The sequence below is a fragment of the Mesitornis unicolor genome, unplaced genomic scaffold (assembly GCF_000695765.1).
Source record: "Mesitornis unicolor isolate BGI_N332 unplaced genomic scaffold, ASM69576v1 scaffold54058, whole genome shotgun sequence".
In the NCBI taxonomy this organism is placed as follows: domain Eukaryota; kingdom Metazoa; phylum Chordata; class Aves; order Mesitornithiformes; family Mesitornithidae; genus Mesitornis; species Mesitornis unicolor.
In genome coordinates this window covers 5,748-25,791 of record NW_010204934.1, presented here as the reverse complement: position 1 = coordinate 25,791, position 20,044 = coordinate 5,748, and the positions used below count along the sequence as shown (strand labels likewise).

The following is a 20,044-nucleotide window of genomic DNA, read 5'->3' as shown; positions in this document are numbered from 1 at the left end:
GCATACGCACCCAAGCTTTCCTTTGGTTTCACTGGGAGTTTCAAGTGTGCAAAGAATGCAGGAATGGATCCTATGTGATTTATTGGCAGATAATTTACAGAGGCTACTTCTTGGCCATGTTACCTGCATTTCTTTTCTACAGAGCCTGTCTTGGAGAGTTTAAGCACCATCAGATTTATCTGCCAGAGCTTTTGATGCAGTTTTGGGAGAGAATGCCATCAAGCTAACTTCCTCTTTTTTTTTCAAAGAATGTATATCTAGGTTTTTTTTCATGCATGGTTATCCCTAGGGCTTTAAATGGCTATAAAGTAAGGACTATAGCCATTTAAAAGAACTTACTAGGAAAGGACCATGGTGACCTTGGCAATATCTAATTGCAGGCTAAACTTTCTGGGTGGGCATTCAGCACTGGATACAAAAAAAGTAAAATCTTGGCAGGAGCTGCCAGGTCTCATTATTTTCAGTAGAGCTTGACATTTCCAGTGTTTAAAAAAAAAAGAGTAAAAAGAATAAAGTCAACAACTTCAAAGCAATAGGGGCATGCAGAAAAAAATGTTTGAGCAAAACCAATTTAGCAGTGATATAATTACAATCGGAGAAATAAGCGAAGAGGGTTTTTTTGCCAGACTTGCTTATGGCTTTATTTTTTCTCTTCTTTCTTCCCCTTGCCCTTTCCCCCCTGCAGGAATGGGAGCTGGTGGTGCTGGGGAAGTTGAAGTGGAACCTTGCAGCTGTTACCCCACATGATTTCATTGAACACATCCTAAGGAAGCTGCCTCTGCCTAAAGACAAGTTGCTTTTGATCCGGAAGCACGCACAGACATTCATTGCCGTTTGTGCCACAGGTAAGGCCAAGGTGCTCTGGGTGCGCCTGCTGCTTGCCCTGTGGCTGAAAGGGTAGATTGGGCGCTGGTGGTACAAAAGCTTTTCATCCCCTCTGCCTTGATGTGATGCAGAAAGAGCATCTCGAGCCAGTGGGACTGTTTACAAAGGGCATCGTGAATCAGGCCGCCAAACTCCATATAAACAGAATTCCTGCGATCGGGAGCCGCAGTGCAATTGCAGTCCTGCCACTCCTGACACACATGGTGCTTTTGCAGTGAAGTCAGTAAGACTGAGCTAGACCATACGATTCTCTGCTTTGCCTGTTCACTAATTCTTTTTAAGGACCACAGGTCATTTTTAAGGACAGATGCAGGACAACTAAAGTACTAGAAGCTGTTACGGCACACTAGCCCAAAATGCATTGGGTTAATGCATTAAATTAATGTGTTTGGTAATCTTTCATTAACTGGATGCTGTCCAGATAAAAGGTAGAAATTGTACTTTAACGTGTATATGATGCTACCATGTTAGCGATGTGTAGGAAATGACAATTAAAAAAGTAATTACTTTTTTTTAAAGTGTGGATTCTTTCTCTCATATCACTCCAAGAAAGTACTGAAACTAGTCCGAACCATTACACTCCCTTTTTGTTGTATGTCTGGCTGAATACAGTTTCTGAAGATACAGATGAGAATAATCGTTTCTGTGGAAGAGAGGCTTTTAATTGATACCTGTCTGCAAAACACTGTTTTATTGTTTGAATGCTTTTTTCTCGAGTGACTTTTAGAAAATAAGCATACTCTTAATTTTCATCGAAAGGATTAGCGGCTAGAGCATTTCTTAGAAGCTAGACCTGGAACAGAGGAGCAGCATGCAGTGTTTTCCAGGGTTATCAAGTAGTGTATGGCTCGATGTTTGAATTCACTGCAGTTTGACATACCTAGTCCTTTGTGACAGGAGCTATTCTGCCTGTGTGTTTGCAGAGGGCATAGGAATATGAGGGTGCAGCTTTTGGGCATGAATGTCTACTGCTATACCTGCTTCTTGATGTTTGAGATGTAGTGACTCCTTTTACTAGGTAGGCTAGTTTTTGCTAGCTCAGTTGATCTGTTTTAGAGAATCTTGTATAGGCAGTGTTAGGATAATTGACTTTTTGGTTACCAAGATGCTCAAGTTTACCCTTCTTTTCCCACTGCTGCATGATCCTTTTCAGGCAAAAGACCACAGGACTCAATAGAAATACTGTTCTAAGTCTGCAGAATCACTCTTGGTAATTCATCTGACATTTCTGGACCAGTTAGCTTTTTACTTTAGGATTCATCTGTTACATCAGTTTTGCCTTCTTTCTTTGCCTTCTCCCCTTGCCCAGGATTCATTCGTGCTACCTTTTTCTTTGGAGAAAATGTCTTTCTCATAGACATTTCTGTGGATCCTCATAACACCATTAGCTGTCAGCCTCTGACATACCTGGATGTTGTCTTTCAAACCAGACTGATCTTCCCTCCCTTTTGTTGATTTCAACTCCTACAATAGTGTTTGGTTTGGTTTGGTTTGGTTTGGTTTGGTTTGTCCCAGAGGACATTTTCTGGAGTGACATAGATTTAATTATGATTTGACTTTTCAAATTCTGGCCTCTAATCCTATGCCCTTGTAGTTTCCTGTATAACCAAATCATCGCAGGACCGTGGGCCATGAAAGCTTCCAGAGTCCATGGCTTCTTTCCACCTTTTCTCCATGACTTTTTTTCATGGTTAGTTCTATCTTACTAATCCATTTACTGAGCCCCAAAACAGCATCCCCTTTCCAACTCAGCCCAGCCATGCACTTCTCTCACGTGTTTCCCACCGTGTGATCCGTTTCTCATGCTATATGTCTCCAGTGCGTGAAATGAAGTCCTTTACATAGAGTTTAAAGAGGAAACAAGTCGGAGATTCTTTTCTTGCAAGTGAAAGACAAAATTGACTGTGTACAGAGCTTCCCGAAAGGCAGGGGACTGTGATGCTGGCTGTGGATTTTCTTTTCGTCTCATCCTGTTTTCAACAAACCACTGCACTGGCGTTTAGTTTTGAGAAGGACCCACAACCCCTTGCAGTTTTGAAAGCAGAGATCTTACCCAAGCCCTCATTCCCAGTTTTCTGCCTCATTCCCAGTTTACCAGCAGGCTGCTACCCCCATCTGCATTATAGAGATGTCATGTCACTACTGTATTTCCCTTTCAGTGCCACTCTTATAGAAATCATTCTTGCCCTTCTCGGTGGAGAAAAGCCCCTTCTTCTCAGACTTCCTTCCAGATCCAGTTATCATTTCCTTTTCTTGTCCTGTTTGTTGCAGGGCTCCCATCAGCCGCTGTGTTTCTTCTTTCCCTTTCTCCCTCAAAGCTTCTGCTCTCCGGCAGCTCGGGTTAAGCCTGGTGTTTCATTTCCCCATTTGCCTTCTTTTAGTGAGATGACCTTCTTTGACACGTGGCTGCCGATTCCCTTGCTCCTTCCATGTGTGTTTTTAGCCCATTTTTGACTCTTTACTGTTACCAGACCTGACCTTGCTGGCTAGCTAACAGCTCTGGTCTGGAGCACAGCAATGAGTCTCTTTTTATTTCCACCTCAGTGCAGCTTTCTCTGCTCTCAAATGCTTTTTCTTCTTTAGTGTATCATTCAATATCTTGTGTATCTTGAACTTTTTTCCTGTAGTCTGAGTTCTTCACCAACTGCTCCATTTCAATTTCCCAGCAAAAATGTTATAGCAGAAGTTCCTGAGTGTTCTCTACATTTACAGAGCTGGCTGGGATCTCAGTCCTGCAATACTTTGTGTCAGCAAACAGAAACAGAAGCAACCATTAACATTTTTGGATGTTGTGCGGATGTATAGGATCATTTTGATATTCATCTCTATTCTCCATTCCATTTGAATGTTTCGCAAAAGGAAATGATAGGCGGTTCTTTTGTATAATCCTCTCAGTCATATTTTATCATTTTGGCATTTTCTCTGTTACTCTCTTTAATTTGAGCCCAGTTTCTGAAATGGGCTGCGTGGATATAAATCCACAGCCTCTCCCCAGTCCTTGTGGTGATTAATGGTTCACATGAGGATGACTGAAACTGGAACGTATCCCTCTTTGCCCTTGGTCCCATCTGAACATGTGGCTGCTGAGCAAGACAGAAGCTTATTCTTTCCCTTGCTCTGCACTCACAATGCTTTCAGATGCCTCCTTCTCCACTGGAAGGGGCTGCAAGTGGTTTCTGCCTGCAGCCAGTCCCTGGCTGTGCTGCTAGCACTGTGGCTGTGCGAACAGGGCACTGTAATTAAGCAAGAGCTCTTATGTTGGCTGGGAATTGCCCGTGCATAGGCCAGCTTTCTTCAAGCTGCCTTGCTCACTCATAAGAGCGTATAGATTGGCATGCACTGGAATAGCCTGGTTTGTCTTGGTGTCATTTGTCATTTGCATGCTCCCCATGCAAGCTAAAATCTCCTTCAGGAGCCTTCTGAATTTTAAAGTAACTAACAGGCTGCATCTGGAACCCTTGTTCTTACCATATAGCTTGGCAAAATTGATGCTTACTGCTTTTTCAGCATGGCAGGATCCTGTTTAAGCCCAATGGCGATTGTCCCTTTGCTCTCTGGGATCACCTCTCTGACTCCACCTCTGTTCATTGCTTTGCACGCTTCATTCCTCCTCTGTCTCTTCTCCTCAGTTTGGAAATGTTTTCTCTGGGGTTGTCTGTCTGCTTGTATGGGTCATACCCCAAGCTAGGGAATTGCTCATGGAGGAGTGGGAAAGGGCACCAGTTACAGAGCTGTGTGCAGAGCAGAAGAGGACTCTTCTTTATTTCCTAGACCTCAGCATGTCCTTCATTTCTTCTTCTTGCAGGCTGTTCAGAGGGACAGATGCCCAGCTGCTTCCTAGCGTTACACTCTCATGCTGGAGGCTGTATGTGCCACTGTTTTGGCGTAGGATACCTCTTTTTATCTGAGTGCCTATAACGGAGTGGGTTTTGGGGGAGGACAGGCTGTGCAAGTCAGGCTTGCAGAAGAAGCTGAACACAAGCTATAATGGAGAGGCTGATCTCAATGAGGAGGTTTTCAGTGTTTTATTTTAAGTGACATGCAAAACTTGGAAGGAAAAAGCCTTGCAGACTTGCAGAGACAGAAGACAACTTGTGTAGATTTCTAGACTAAGCCGTTTGCATGGTCTCTTCTGTGCTTCAGCCCAGTCCTAAGGCAGGTGAAATGCTCCTATGATAGATACAATGCAGCATCTCATAGACGGGTGGCTTTCAAAGCCTGTGTCTGCAAAGAGGCTAAGAAAGGGGAGGAAAATTTCAGCTTTAAGTCAGTTTTGTACTGCATGCCAAACCTCTGCCCACTGTCTCTGAGACATTAATCATCTGCATTTGAAAGCTGAGAAGGCTTTTTTTTAACTTCTGGGCCAAATCCTGGGTCCTTACTCAGACAGAAGTTCTGTGAAGTCAATGGGAGTGTTGTCTGAGCAAAAACTGCAAGATGAGGCCCACAACCCCACTAGCGATCTGGAGGGTAACCACACAGAATGCTTTGTAACACCAAGAGGCATGTTTGGTCCTCAGGACTCCTGCTGGGCAAGTCTACTATGCATCCTTCCCTTCCTAGCCAATATCAGAGTTACTGGGCTCTGTCCTTGCAGAGGATTAAAGTGTGATATGAGTTTTATTCGGTACCTGATCTTTGGAGAAGGAAAGAAAGAAGTCCAGAGAGGCTTCGTTATGTAGATTAATCTCTTAGAAATAAAATACACGTTGCAAAGTGGCAGTGGTTGCACAAATACTTCTTGCATGACAGAAGAAGGAATAATCCACATGAATTTATTGCCCTCTACAAAAGAAGCCTCTTGCTTGTTCCTAGGATAGGCAGCTCATATCAGTATATTGAGCTTTCCTGCAAAACAAAGCCACAAGAACCGTGGAAGCTCCATCAACAAGTAAGCAGGGCCTGGGGAGTGTTTCGTATGAGCAGACTCACTCCTTAAGTTGTAGGACCAGTGAAATATGGGAAGATGAGGTGGAAGGAAATGGAGGAAGAGAGACTTTGCTGATACAAGCTGGTGTAATTCCTGTGAGGCCGGATAAGTTGCCCTCCTTCCTTCCAGCTGCAGATCTGACCTTTTGATGGCTCAGGTGCAAACGTAATCCTGATCCTTGGTTCAGCTTCTTTACTGAAGTTGCCAAACAAATGAAATGAAAAATGAGTGCAAACAGATGTTCAGAAATGGAGTTTATGATCAGCTAATAAGCAGATTGTACTGAGTGCTCATATACTTTACGTAGACTGTTCAACATGTTTCCCTATCTCTACCTTACTTCAATGGTTGTGATGCAGCATTAGCATTTAGGATACATTAGACCCATTTGTATAAAGGCCAAATACTTTTTGCTTCATTACAGCCCAGGAACAGAATTAGGTGTCTGCCCTCCCACCTACTCAAAGAATAGAAGCAGGTCTGCATCATATTTTATTGACCATTTTTTGTTTGATCGTACTTGGCACTGACATGCCTTGCTTTGAAGGGCCAAAGAGTCATATGATTTTTGCCTTTAAAAGCAGAGGTAGTTAACATGGGGAGAAATTACTGTATCTTGTTTAAGTACATGAGCAAAACGAAGAAAAAAGTCAAATGCAGTTAAACTCAGCTGTATTTAAAGAAAAAGTAGCACACTGATGCTGGAATTGCATTTGGATCAAAACAGGCAAGAACTGAATTCACTGCTTACATTATTTCCCGTAGATCTTTCTTTTGAACTTGGCTGGTAAAATATAAATCCATGCTTGTCCTTGTAGTAAAATGATTAGCTGGGTGAATTTTGAGACTGGGTGAAATTTGGCCATTATCTGTGTAATTTTATAAACCGATATTGATGACTGTTGTGATTGTGTTCTCCTGATGAAGGTAACATTCCTTGTTTGTTTGTTTGTTTCTTTTCCCCCATGAGAGCATTGCTTTCCTCAAGGCAGGGGTTTCCAGTTCTCTGCAGCTCTGAAAAGAAACTTCTGTGAAAGTATAGAGATGAAAACTGGCTGTTAAAAAACCCAACCTATGGCCAGAGCAGTAACAAGGATCATTGCAAGAAGGTAGAGTTCCTACATGGCTTTGATGCACTGAGCACATTCAGCGTGGGTATTTGTCAGTGCCCTTTTCCATCTGGCGGTTTCCGTTTATTGGCCACGAGTTAGGGCTTCCCGTTGCAGAACCTCTCTGGGTTTGTGCCTCCGGTTCCCTCCTGCTTCAGACCAATTGTCAACCTTGTGTTTTCTTGACTGGGAGGTGGTGAAGTCCACACTGGATCAGGAGACACTCAGCAAAACAGCTCAGCCGTGGTGCACAGAGTCCTAGAACCTGGCCATTGCTTATGTGTGCCACACTGGCAGAAAAATGCCCTTGGCTTGTGCATACGTTCATGCCCTGGCTGCCTTAACTCCAGTCTGAAAGCAGGGCATGTATTCATGGTACCCTGAATTTGCTTGACAGCTCCTGCTCACTGGTCCAGAGGTGGCTGTTTCAAAGGGCAGTTTCTTGTATCAGGTCTTTTTTATTTCTGACACTAAAGTCAGTGGGATTGTGCAAGGTTGATCCCTTGTTTTTAAGGTCCTTTAGGAAAAGTGCGATACCAAGATGGAGATGGGATGGTTTCTGGTGTTCATTGCCTGGGAATAGAAGGCAAAACAAGTCCTGTTTTCTAACAGGCCTTTATTAATTGAAGTGTTCATGTGCTTGTATCCTCGTAGACTACACTGTTGCACTGCTCCTCTGACTTTTAACGAGACTCTTTTGTACTTTCCCATGGAATTGTGTAAATCACAACAAAATTAAAGAGTCAGAGCTGTGTCTTCGGTGCATACTCTGGGTGCCTGTTAACTGAGTTTGTACATAGGTCTGAAAGAAGGATTTCACCCATAGCCTTCTTCAGGTGTGCAGTAAGAAGTGCTTTTTATAAGATTGCCTCTGTAATTACAAATATATCATCTCCAAGAGGAATTAAAGTTAAGAGCATATGTTTTAGCTTCATATGCTTAGGTCTTCTCTCTCCTCCATTTATTTATTTATTTATCTATCTATCTGTCTATCTATCTTTCTCAGGGCAAGCTTTTGGCTTAATTCTAGGGGAAGTTTTACCTGAGTGAGGATGGTGGGACTTGACTTGTTGTCATGGGAGAAGCGGGAATACAAGTTTATAATTTAAAATTATGTGTAAAAAGCTTGTTTTGAATTTCTCGATGGAATGTAAGGGACTTGGAGAGAGGGTCTGCATCCCCTCAGATATGGTACTTAATATTTATGCTTTCATTGCACCTTGACAAACATTTCACGTAGTTATTGCTTTGCTTGAATATGGAAATATGTTAATTACGGCCTTTATTCCGCTGCCTGCTCTTTTCCTCAGCCTTTTCTATTCAACCCTCTAGGTGGCCCAGCACAATGTGGCTGCTTTTCTTTCAATGAGCTCTTTCCACACTAATAGGGTCCAGGGTGATGTGGAGAACCATGTGCACAAAATTGGTGCACCACCCCCCATCCCTTTGTGGGCATGTCAGGTTAAATTCATATCAGCAGGAGGGTCACTGCCATGATTTTCAATAGCGCGAGATGAGGTGATGACTTCAGACAATGGCGCCACACTCTCCAGTTGGAGACACTTGCCTCACCAGTTGCAGTAGTTAATTAATATGCTAAAAATAGAAGCCAGTGATACAAATCGCTGCCTGTTGTACAACAAAGACTGGGCATGTGTAGCTTTGATAGCCAAGTTTATGGTGCTTGTTATGGAGGGAAGTTAGTTTAGAGCTAGAGGCAATGTAAGACTTTCTGGATGCTGAGCTTTAGTCACTCTGGGCCTCTGGCCATTCGCTCGCTGTCTCATTTGCATTATGAATGACATTAAGGGAACTAACAAGGTTATTGGGCATAGAAATGTTCTCATGTGACCCCACGTGGAAGCAGACCTACAGCAGTGCTAGTTGGCAGGGGCACTGTGGCTCTTTATTCAGCTTCCTAGGAAGACGGTTTCTGGGAGTAGATATAAAACCAACCACGAGAAAACCAGTGTTTGGATAATGTGAAGGTCCTGGTGCAAGCCCCTAGGAGGCAAGGAAGTTCAGAGGGTAGGCTGGAGCTGTGTCCTTCACTTAGCCCATCATACACATCATGCGATTCCGAAGGTTGGGTGTGGGATGCAGGTCTCCCTGACAGCTGCTTGGGGCTGGGTGAAGCTGCTCTGTGCATCGGTCCATTCAGGCCTCTGAGTGGGTTTGTTTTTCCCTGAAGCTGGCTCAAACGATGGGTAGGAAGGGGTGGGTTTTCGTGCTCACCCACTGCATTGTAGCTTCCATAGGGACTGTCCAAATGCCAGCAGAATTTGAGACGTTTCACATTATCTTTGTACTACATCTTCCCCGAAAATTGAGACAAGGAGGGGTAAATTATGGAAAGTCTGTTGCCATCTGTAGTTCACATAAATAACTAGGGGACGGTTTGATAAGTCTGAAGATTTAAATGCATCCCAGCTTAGGGCCATCTTGTCCAAGTGCAGCCTCATTCACACCAGTGCAAACACATGGGATTCACAAACCCAAGCAAGTGCAGTGCATACAAGAGGAAAAACAGACCCATGGAGATGTACTCTAATTTATCCATTTTCTAAAGAAATTAGTGCAATTGCTCATGAATCTTTCTACGTAGATGACAGCAGATTTTGGGGACTTTAGGTCACTTGCATAAGTGTTTTAACATCTTAAATTTTATAGACATTTGTTATTTGCTCTGTGGACCAGGAAAAGACTCTGGACAGTCATGCAAGCACATAAACATCGACAGCCTGTATAGAAACCTCTCATTAGCAGAGTCCTTTAACCATTCCTGGTTTTCATACTGGACTTTGTAAACTGTTTGCCCATTGGACTTTGTAAACTGGTGGCCAAGCTATCACACTTCTTCCATGGAGTCACTAGCTACCAGATCAACCTACAGGAACGAGCTACTGCAGCCACCACCCAGAGCCATGTCCTGGGCCCCCCCTTCAGTAGCAATGAGTAAGAAGAGAGGCAAAATGGCATAAAACAAGAGCCATTTTGAGGGTTTAAAATTCCACTACATTTATGACCTGCTCCTGAGGTCTGGCCCAATGATAAGTACAACCATAGGCTGAGGTGCTGGGGATAGGACAGACTCCTTGGGGAGTGCCTGTGCCATGTGTCAGGTAGCCGTTCCTGTTTTCCCTGGTCCTCCATGTACAGTCTGGATGGGGCTAGCCCTTGCCTCTGTGTGTGTTAATCCATGTGAGGTAAATGTGAAAGTGACTTCAATTGTGGAGGTACAATTCCTGCTACCTCAACATGTGCCTGAGATCGGCATCCTCAGAGCTGTGTCCCACCCTAAGTAGGAGTCAGGGCTCTGCTGTTGACTCACTCATTAGAGGGGCAATATAGGTTAATTTCCAAGATCATCAGCTTTCCTATGTACGGTGAGTTCTTACTGTAATTATTTTTATAATAATGACAGTCTATATTGATTGCTTCAGTTGGTGGGCATTTGGTTCTTCAGAAATGGTTGTCAGAGTGTGATGTCTGCTGAGCTCCCCTGGTAGGAAGGACATTGGTCTTTGGCAGCATGCATTGGTGGGCTTGCAGGTGTTCATGTCCTGGTGGCTTAATGAGACAGCTAGATCCATGTCAGGGTTCCAGCTCCCTCTTTTCTCTCCCCACTTCTGACATATCCCCTCCAGACCAGTGGAAGAGCATTAGAACCCAAGACCCATTCTTACCCGACTGCTTCATTCCTCTTGTGTCCCAGGGACATACTCTAGCCTGGAGAAAAACATGTCATCTCCACAGCTTTTGCAGTATTTGCCAGCTCAGAGTCTGGGAGGTCGAGAACAACTCTCCATGTGTCTAAAACTTGAGTGGTTACGTAGATCTCAATAGGGTTGCAGAGTTTGTGCTAGCTGAAGAGCGAAGGCTTGGGATCTGCCCTTAACATAAGGGCAATTTTCTGTAACAATCTGTTTCTATAAATAGACTGAAGATGTTGATAGTGGTTTATTTCATATTAAGTGATACTTTGATGACCTCTTCCTGCTCCTCCACTGCCGCCAACTGAAAACTGGTAGAGAAGGATTTGTTAATGAGTTATTGTTGACCCAAACAACTTGCAAAACAACTTTCATTTTAGGAAAATACCAGTAAACAATAAAACCTGGAAATGTTATTTAGTAAGACATGCCAATAAGTCAGTGATGATGGCAGTATCATAAATCATAAAGCCTTATAAAGGTCACAAGAACGTTTAGTTTTATTTTCATTTCTCTCCTATCTCCAAAATTTGTGAGGGGAAGTTTTGAAATGTATTTTCAACTTGTTTGTTGAGAATGAGTAGTAATGACAAATGTGACCTTTGTTTTTTTCTTTGATTACGTAGCTATGGGCTGTAAGTGTTCCCACTTCCTAATTGCAAAGGTGGTGAAGATGAATTGTTAATTAAAATCTCTTTGCTGGACAGGTCTTTAAATGCTTGAGTTAATTAAGTCTTTAAAAATTGACGTGACTAAAAATCTCAGTTTGGTCCTTTGTGATACCTTATTCCAGTTAGTTCTCTGAGTATACAGAGAGCTCTAATGTGACCGAGACCCAAATTTCTGACATAAATTACATAAAGCCTCCTTCTTCTCTTTCCTTTTCTTTAAAACTAAGGAAAGACTATTAAAAATTGTCCAGGTTTACTTTATGCATCAGTGAGAATAAAAGACTGAACCGCATTTCCATTTTAATTTGCAGATCTGTTACCCCTCCTTTGACTGCTTGTGATGAGCAGTGTGACTAATGAGCTCTGCTGGACCAAAAAGAGCGCCACTTTTCCCTTTCTTCTACTTCCCCGTTTTTTATTCTTGGGTGTGGTTTTTTTATGTTGCTTGCCTCTGATGTTTTGCAGCTTTTCTGGTCTGGGCTTGGACTAATTCCCAGATCTGTTCTTGCAGATTTTAACTTTGCCATGTACCCACCATCAATGATAGCAACTGGAAGTGTGGGAGCAGCCATCTGTGGCCTTCAGCTCGATGATGGAGACAGCCTCACAGACCTCCTGGCCAAGATCACAAACACAGATGTGGTGAGTGTCCTGCATTCCTTTTCTCCTTTCACTTCTGAGAACATGATGGAAAATTGGGCCATCAAAACAGGCCTGATCCTGAAAGTCCAGTGGACCAAAGGAGGGGGATGCTCCTGGTTGCAGGCATGGACGCCGCACTTTGGTGGTGGTTCTTGGGATGTCCAGAGCTCTTTGGCCTCCTGGCATAATTTTGCATTCATGTTTTGTTAGGCAGCTTGGTTGGGAGAGCTTGCTCTGCCCACCCTGGCTGATGGTCAGGCTTGCTATAGTGAGGAGCTACCTTGGGTACCACCCTGGGCAATGGGGCAGGCAGGCAGACAGCCTCTCCTGGGGCGCAAACTAAACCAGTATGAGCGCCAGTCCTGCATTCACAACCTCAGAACTGCTCTTCTGGCCCTCACTGAGACACCATCTAAAAATCCTTGACTTGAAGGAAGTGAGTAATGAGCTAATCTTCTGGCACGGGCACAGTGTGAAGCAGGCACAAACCAGGCTGCCCGGGGTTTTTGTCTGTAACTTCACTAAGCTCGCCCCACAAAAGGCATTTCTTGACTTGTCAGGAAACCCCATCATCAACAGAAGAGGTGAATCTGATGGCAGTTCCATGGAGCTCAAGCTCACTCGAAAGTGAGTTTGCTGGTTTGGGGTCATCTTCTAGTGGGGTTATCAGAAAAACCCAAACCTGACAGCTGGGCTTGGCAGTCTCGGCAGAAAGCTGGGAGGACTGAAAGGAGCGGTCTGGGTGCCTTCCCGGAGTGGTGGTGCCTCTCCTACTGTGTTCTTGTGTTGGTGGGACACTGCAGGGAGAGCTTACGCTCCTGCAAATCCAAACCGCTTGGTCTGTGGATAAACAGGAGTTTCATCTCTTGCAAAGCTGATATGTTTGCCATGGTGAAGTTCACTTAAAAGGAAAGAAAATTACTGACGTTTTCTGAGATGCAGGTTGCTAATAAGATAATGCTTTTTTGACCATAGAAGTATCAGTTTCCAATATGTCATCCTTACCATGTACTAACTATAAATTCTTTTACTGCTGTTACTTCATGGAGTAAATACACTGTGCAATTATTAGATCTGTGATAACATTGTCAAAAGAAGGTTTGCTTTTTCCAACAAATGTTCTACATTTTGGTTAAAAAGGAATATAGTCCAGTTTAACAAAATGGGAAGAATTTCATTATTTCTGGTTTCCTTTCAGTGAGATTGAGCTTAATTTTAAAGTGCAATTCTGGGGCTTCCAGTTTCTTTTGATTGGAATGGGGTTTTGTGCAGAAAAAGGAACATTTCCAGTTCTGAATGCTTACAGTGTAAATCAAATAGTTGCAGAAATTCAACATACAACTTTATTTAAGTGTAAATTAAAATTTTACACAGGTAGTTGCTTTTTTGTGTCTAACTATGGTGAAACAGAGCGGTGATACATTACAGTAGGAGCAGGGGCGTGCAATAAGAATCATCCTACATAACAACTCAGACTGCATGGCGTGGTGGAAGTAATGCACAGAGCTCATTTGTACATTTAGACTGGGCAAATCCATTAAGTTTATTTCATTTATGTGGATAATGTTGGTACTGATACTTGCAGTTATTGGCTGAATGAAATCTTCGTCTTGGATGTTTGTCTGACTGGATGTAGCACGATGAGTTTTCATTGCTGCATCCAGAAAATGTCCGGGAGGACTTTTAAGACAAGTAGGCAGGTGTGAGAGGAACATTAGAAAACCAGGCAGAGAAAGACAAGGATTTAGGAACAGACTAACATCTTGTTAGCAAAGGTGCTATCATCAGCCAGGGTTGTAAGTTTCCACAGAATAAGGAAAGCAGTGCTAGCCACTAAGAGCTTCTTGTGTAACTCCATGTCTTAACTCCATGTGTCTGAAAGGCTGATGCTCTGCTGTGATTCACCTTGTTACATGACAATGCCAGATGAAGTTGCTGATGCTTGGCTGCTGCTTATTTTCATGCATGTTTTTGCTGATGGTATGCCTGCACAGCTGCTCAGATCCTTGTGTTTCTAACTCATTCTGTAACTGATTCAGCTTAAAGAAGTGGGGAAGAACCACTTGTTGGTGTTTTGGAGTTGGAGGTCTGGGGGGCTTGCTTGGTTTCTAAGCTGGATCAGTTCACTGATACATTTCCAAGAACAGCTTCATGTACATCTGGGAGAGCTGAGCACTATGGCACAGGGCAGGACCATAGCAGGAGATGGGGATGAGAGGAGTATCTGTAACCATAATTGTCTGTGAGCTTCTTGTACTGCAGCTCTTGAAATCACAGCCTGATCGACCAACCTGGTAGTCAGCAGGACAAGGATAATGGTGAGAGCGAGGGAATGACAGCGTAGGGTGAGGAGCAGGAACACAAATAGCCTTTTCGGTGGCAGAAGAGGGACAGGGAGGCTTGCAGAGTGCAGAAGAGAATAATTAGAAAGTTTAGGGGGAGCCATCACAAGCTCGGTGCCTTGTTCTGCTGCTGTAAAGCAGAACAGAGCACATCACTGTCTGCGGAAATCCCTGGTAGTTCTTTGGAAGTTCTTTTTGAGGGCAGAAGCAATGGTGCTCAGGTACCACCAAAAACCAGACCTAGAACAGGTGCCTTCAGCAGAACTCGTCACTTGGTTCCTGTGCCATCGCAGTAACGATGCATTCTTTTCGTCACTAGACCATGTTCCCCATATTGGTGAGCTCCCGATAAACATCTGATATTGTTCCTGCGGTATTTTAGTGCTTGTTGGAAGGGAGATGCCAAGTTAGCCCTTGCTGGTGTATTTGTATTTGATCTATTTGGTGGATTTTGATCAACCATTGAGTAGCTGGGTTCTGTCTTTCTGAACATGCCAGGGAGTTATTCAGGGCGGTTCTTCATCTCCTCTAAGAGTTTTCCTGTGCAGTCGCAAGGGTCATTTCCCTCGTTGCTCTTTTTCAGCGTGGACAGGTTTGCGTTGCAGTGAGAGCATGATTCTGACAATACTCAGCTCTTAGGTGAGGGCAAGCAAGCTCAACATGTGAGCCACAAGGGCTGTGTCATTGGGAACTTGCAAGATGCTTAATTGTGCCTCAATTTCCTAGTCACAGGGAAGAGCATTTCCCTCCTTCACCCATCATTTTTGCCAGCAAAGAGAACTTGAGCATCCCCTCCTGATGAAGCCCTTGCCACAGGAATCTGTTCCTTAGTTGCCTTCATGCATGGAGTCATGTTCAGGAGGTCCTGCAAGGCTAGATGCAGCTGCTGGCTTGCATAGCTGCTCCTCATGGTGGGGATTACACTCACAGGTTTTCCTCCTGCACCTCTCCATGTGTTTCTTTCTGGTTGCTGGTGAGTGCCTGGCTGCTTCACCTGTGGAGCCCTGCTTGAACCGGGATCCCAGCTGACCCTTCCCATGCTCAGTCATGTACTGGGGATGTTTGTGGAGATTTCTAGCAACAGAAGTAAAGTCACAGTAGGGTGTCTTTCTGGTGGAATCTTCTTTCTCCTTGGTTTGGTAGAGCAATGTTAATTGATTTTCAAAGCGTGTTATAAGCATGTTACACATGACCACGTTTGAGGGGGAATACAGGGCATTTTTCGCTCTCTTGGGAGTTTTTCTGGATTCTCTCAATTTGATATTTATGGATATGCACTTAAAGCTCATGTCCTTTATTACAGGAGATGTTGAAAGCTTTCTCAGGCATCCCAGCACTTCTTAATATAAGGCCCTTTTAAAGCATCTTGCAGTTTGGACAAACTATCTCTCATGCTAATTTTTTCTATCCTTATTGTTTTAGTCTGAAGGAAAATACCTGCCAGAACACCTTAATAGTTCTTAAATGGTTAGAGGAAAAAAAGATTATGTTTTTTTGCATTGAAAAATATCTTCACGCCTTTTCTTTGAAATTTAGCAGATGGGTTTTTGTCGGCAATGTGCTTTTTGCCATCCTGGTGAAAATCTTCCCAGATTTGGCTGAGCTTATATGCCTTTGGAAAAGAAGAAAATTATTCTTCCCAAATAACAAAAGACTCTTAACATTTTACTGGTCACATCCTCTCCAAGGGTCTGTTGGCACTGGGTGAGGAACAAGCTTTCTTCCTTTCACTACTGGTCTCAGCCCACAGCAGCACAGATTGCTGAGAAGAGTGTTGCGTAGCCCCCAAGTCAGAGCACAGTCAGGTCAAAAGGGGCTGCTAGGTAATTTAATCACTAAAAATTTGAAGTCTTTGCAGAAGTCAGAGATGCTGTCATTTTTTTCAGGATGTTTCTGTTGTTGTGGCAGAGGTGGCCTTCACTTGAAGTTTGTCCCCTGTAAGCTTTGAAGTCTCAGCCCCAAAAAAGGTGGCCAGAATGTTTAACTTGGGCAAAATTTTTCATTGTCCAGCTATTTGGAAATGAGAGAAATACTTTGGTAGCTACTTTTACTGTAACTTTTGGGTTGGAATCAGGGCCCAAGACTGGAAAATTTTGTCCCACATATTAAAGCTTGAGAGAGAAATAAGCAACTGAAAACAGGATCTCAGAAGAATATCAGGCAGTCTTAGTAATAGGTAGTAATATCAGCCTCATCTCTAAAATGTATTGTTGGAAAAAATGTACTGGCTAGATTGTGTAAGAGTTAGCCCAAGGCTGTGTTAATGTAAGAGTAAAGACTATTGTAATATATTTTACGCTGGGACTTAATTAAAGTTGAATGAACAGCTTTGGTTCTCTCACTTCCTAATTTCTGATGCCTGAGAGCTGTTCCTGCAGCGACACAATTAATTCATCGTCACTGTGTGAATGATTTTGTTTTCAAAGGGAAGGTTAGAGAAGAGGAAGAAACGACAGCTCCTAAGCTTCAGGAGCATCACGCAGTGGAAAAGCAAGGAACAGTTCTGCAGAGGAAAACATTTTACCCCTTCCAATGCCTCTTGGTATCCTACAGAAAAGGGCAGAGAGCTTGAGGGAGAGTCCTTCCCAACCAGAGGGTCCCAGGGGCTTCTGCTGCATTTTTTTTGGGGGGTGTGTGATTGCTTGGCATGGAAACAGATGATGAGACTTTCTCATTGGCCTTCACAAAAATGTCACCGTCTGAAGTGAAGCATAAAAAACTTCATTTTCAAAGTTGCAAGTGTATGAAAATAGAGAATGATAATGAAATACTGATGCAATTTAACTGGAATGAGCATTTCTAAACCTTTACTGTTTTATAATGATAATTTGAGGGTGCTATCTGTTTGCTAGGAAGTAGCAGCATAAACCAAGAGACTGTAGTCAATGGAGTTATTTTAGATTCACCCTGATGTATCTGGGACTGGAGTTTGGCATTTAGTACTATAATGTTTTCAGTGAGTGTTTTGTTAAGAATTAGACCAAAAATATGTTATTAATAAACAGCACTTAATTTCTAACTCAGCTGTTGGGTAAGCTAACAAGCAACACACGGGTGTTTTTTTCAAAAACACATTGGTGTCAGTTATCTGTGTGTGAATCCAGAGCAGTGCTCCAGACTTTAGATGTAATGGTACAAGGCATCCTGCTAGTGTCATTCTAGGGTTAATAGCAGTTATTTCTGATAGACAGCTGCCCTGGGCCATTTGGTGAAGGTTGAATCACAGTTTGAAGGGACAGTGACAATGAGGCCATGTAAACCTTGGTTTCATTACTTCTTCCACCTACCAAAATAAACACCAGGGAGCTACTCATGAAGAAGCAGAGAAGCTCAGCAGCCTTATGGGTAGTGAAAGTAGCTCTATGTGGTGTATCTGAATTACCTTTTCTGATCATTATTGTCCCAAAGAGTTGATCAGGCTAGTCTCACACAGCTGTTTTGCTGCCAGAGAGTGGGAACGTTTAATTTGCTGTTTCTTGAAGAGGAGTGGAGGGGCTGGAGGGCATAGAGTTAACAGACCTACTCACAGGAAGCCATGTAGCTCCCTGTGCATCTCTTGGTGGGTCACTGCAATGGAAAAATAAACAACTCAGGAAGTCAGGAATTTCCACAGCATGCCAGACCAGCCCTCCTGTGCATGCAGTATCCTGTCCCCAGTGGAGCCAGATGCTTCAGAGGAGGATACAAGCATCCCTGCTGCGCACAATGACGGGATATAAGGCAAGATAGCTGAACAGGTAGGGCACATATTAGGATGTTGTGATAAGTATTCTGTTTTGCCACAGGCCTGTCTTGGGCAAATCTCTCTCCTCGCCTCCTGGAAGAGCAGCTGTCAGTTCAGTGTGTCATCTTGCTAGGCATGTGTCTGGAAACTGCCTCTCTGTCCATGTCTGGGAGCGTTTTCCTCAGTCCTGTATGGGGCATGCATGCCCTGACCTGACTACGGCTTGCATCTCCCTTGGGTTTGTCCTGCACCCTTGCACTCTCTGGTACCCCAGATCTTCTTGTGGAGGAGAAATACGTTAAGGTTTCTGAGAAGCTCAAAAAGCTGCTGCATGGGTAGGTAGATGGGGTCTTTGCCTGTTACAAAGCACCTTGAAGCAGAATTTTGTAGGCTGAAGTGAGTGAGAATTAGGCACGCAACTAAGTTTTAAAGATAACCCTACTTTGAGCAGAAGGTTGCATTAAGTGACCTCCAGAGGTCCCTTCCAACCTCTTTCTATGAGGCTGAGTGCACTGAAATTGTAGATACTACTTGTATTGTAGAAACTATTACCTCATATTAGAAATGCATTCTTCATTACATCATTGACAAAAGCTGGCAAGGCTAGATCCCAAATTAAGCTAGTTATTAGCTGTTTGTGTAATAAACTCTGTAGCACCATAACTGCCAGAAGGGCTGGCCAAGTTCACTCTGTGTGATAGTGAGGGTTATATGCACCCATAAGGAGCATCTTCATAGAGCCCAGCTCTCAAGGTTATATCCAGATGAGAGATGGAGTTGTCTTCCCCAGCATCATCAGCCAGGGAAGGGGTTTCCAGGCAGAGCCAACATGTAGGTCTGTACACGGGCACCAGTCCTTTTGAAAAGTCTTGTTTCCAGATGGCAACTGGTGTGTACTGAGTGGTTTTGAAAATCCAAAGCATATTTAAGGGCTTGAGGTAGAAAGAAAAAAGGAACCAGGCTTTTCTTAAAGTCTTATCGAAACAGCTGGCCATGAGCCCTTGAAAATGTGGAGCCAGGCTGTTTTGAAGACTGGATCCATAATAAATGGCATTTAAAATATCTCCACCTAAATGTGCTACGTATGTCAGTGCTGGGATTTTTCTTTTTCCCCAAGGTCTGAAAAGTCCCTTCATAAAGATTTCTGCAAATTTCTGCACAGAAACAATGTTCAGAACCACCACTCTCAATAATTCAGTTTGTGTTGAGCTACAGTATAAAATCATGGCAATCTATCTTGAATGGATAGCATTTGAACATTGTCCCTACAGCACATACACCATTTATCCCTTCCTTTGTAGTGTTTAGGGCCTGTGGTTTTGGAACCAAGTAACAGGACTCGCTGTATCTTATCCTGCCTTATTTGTTGCAGACCGCATTTTGTATGCAAGGAAACAACAGGCAAAATAGCCTCCCAAAAGAAAGGAAGAATGAGATAGTTTCCTAAGTTGTCTTTGCCTGAGTTGGCAGCTGCCCTGCTTCATTCAGCTTTTTGTTCCCCAGTGAGTGCTGTGCGTGTGTAGCAACAATGGGGCGATGCAGTTACACCGCGGGCTCATGGCGGAGTTCCCTCAGATCCATTCATAAATACAGCCCCAGCCAGCGTGCAGAGGAAGCCAGGCTCCCCCCATGAGGAACCAGCTCTGCAGCCCGAGCATCGCCGCCGCTGTCAGAGGAGCTCACAGGCAGGCGGTGGATGGTGGGAGCCTTGCCCGTGACATCCGGCAGGGAATCCTTGCTCGTACAGCTTTGTATGACATAGGAAGTTGCAGCTTTTTAAAAATCCTCTCTTTTCAACAAGCGACGGTGGCGTTTGTTATGGCAAGGTAAATTCACGTTGTGAAACACGCTTTTCACAGTTGCGAAGTAAACCTGTTCTTGACGATCAAATTCCAAGTCACCTAACAGCAAGGAGTATAATTTCGAGCATGGCGTCTGCCCCTGTATCGCCCTGCCAGTATTTTGGCTTTACTCTCACTTTTTCCAGTTCTGAAAACATTGTTCTCTCCTGTTGCTATGAGAAATACC

General features: G+C 43.6%; 1 protein-coding gene across 1 annotated transcript; it reads left to right on the top strand.

Annotated features, from left to right (window-relative positions):
* Nucleotides 1–685: 685 nt before the first annotated feature.
* On the top strand, nt 686–11,950 carry LOC104545934 (G1/S-specific cyclin-D2-like; the record flags this gene model as incomplete). Its single annotated transcript, XM_010191198.1, has 2 exons — nt 686–845; nt 11,820–11,950. Coding segments are annotated over 2 exons (291 nt in total), but the record flags the coding sequence as incomplete, so codon positions are not given.
* Nucleotides 11,951–20,044: the final 8,094 nt, after the last annotated feature.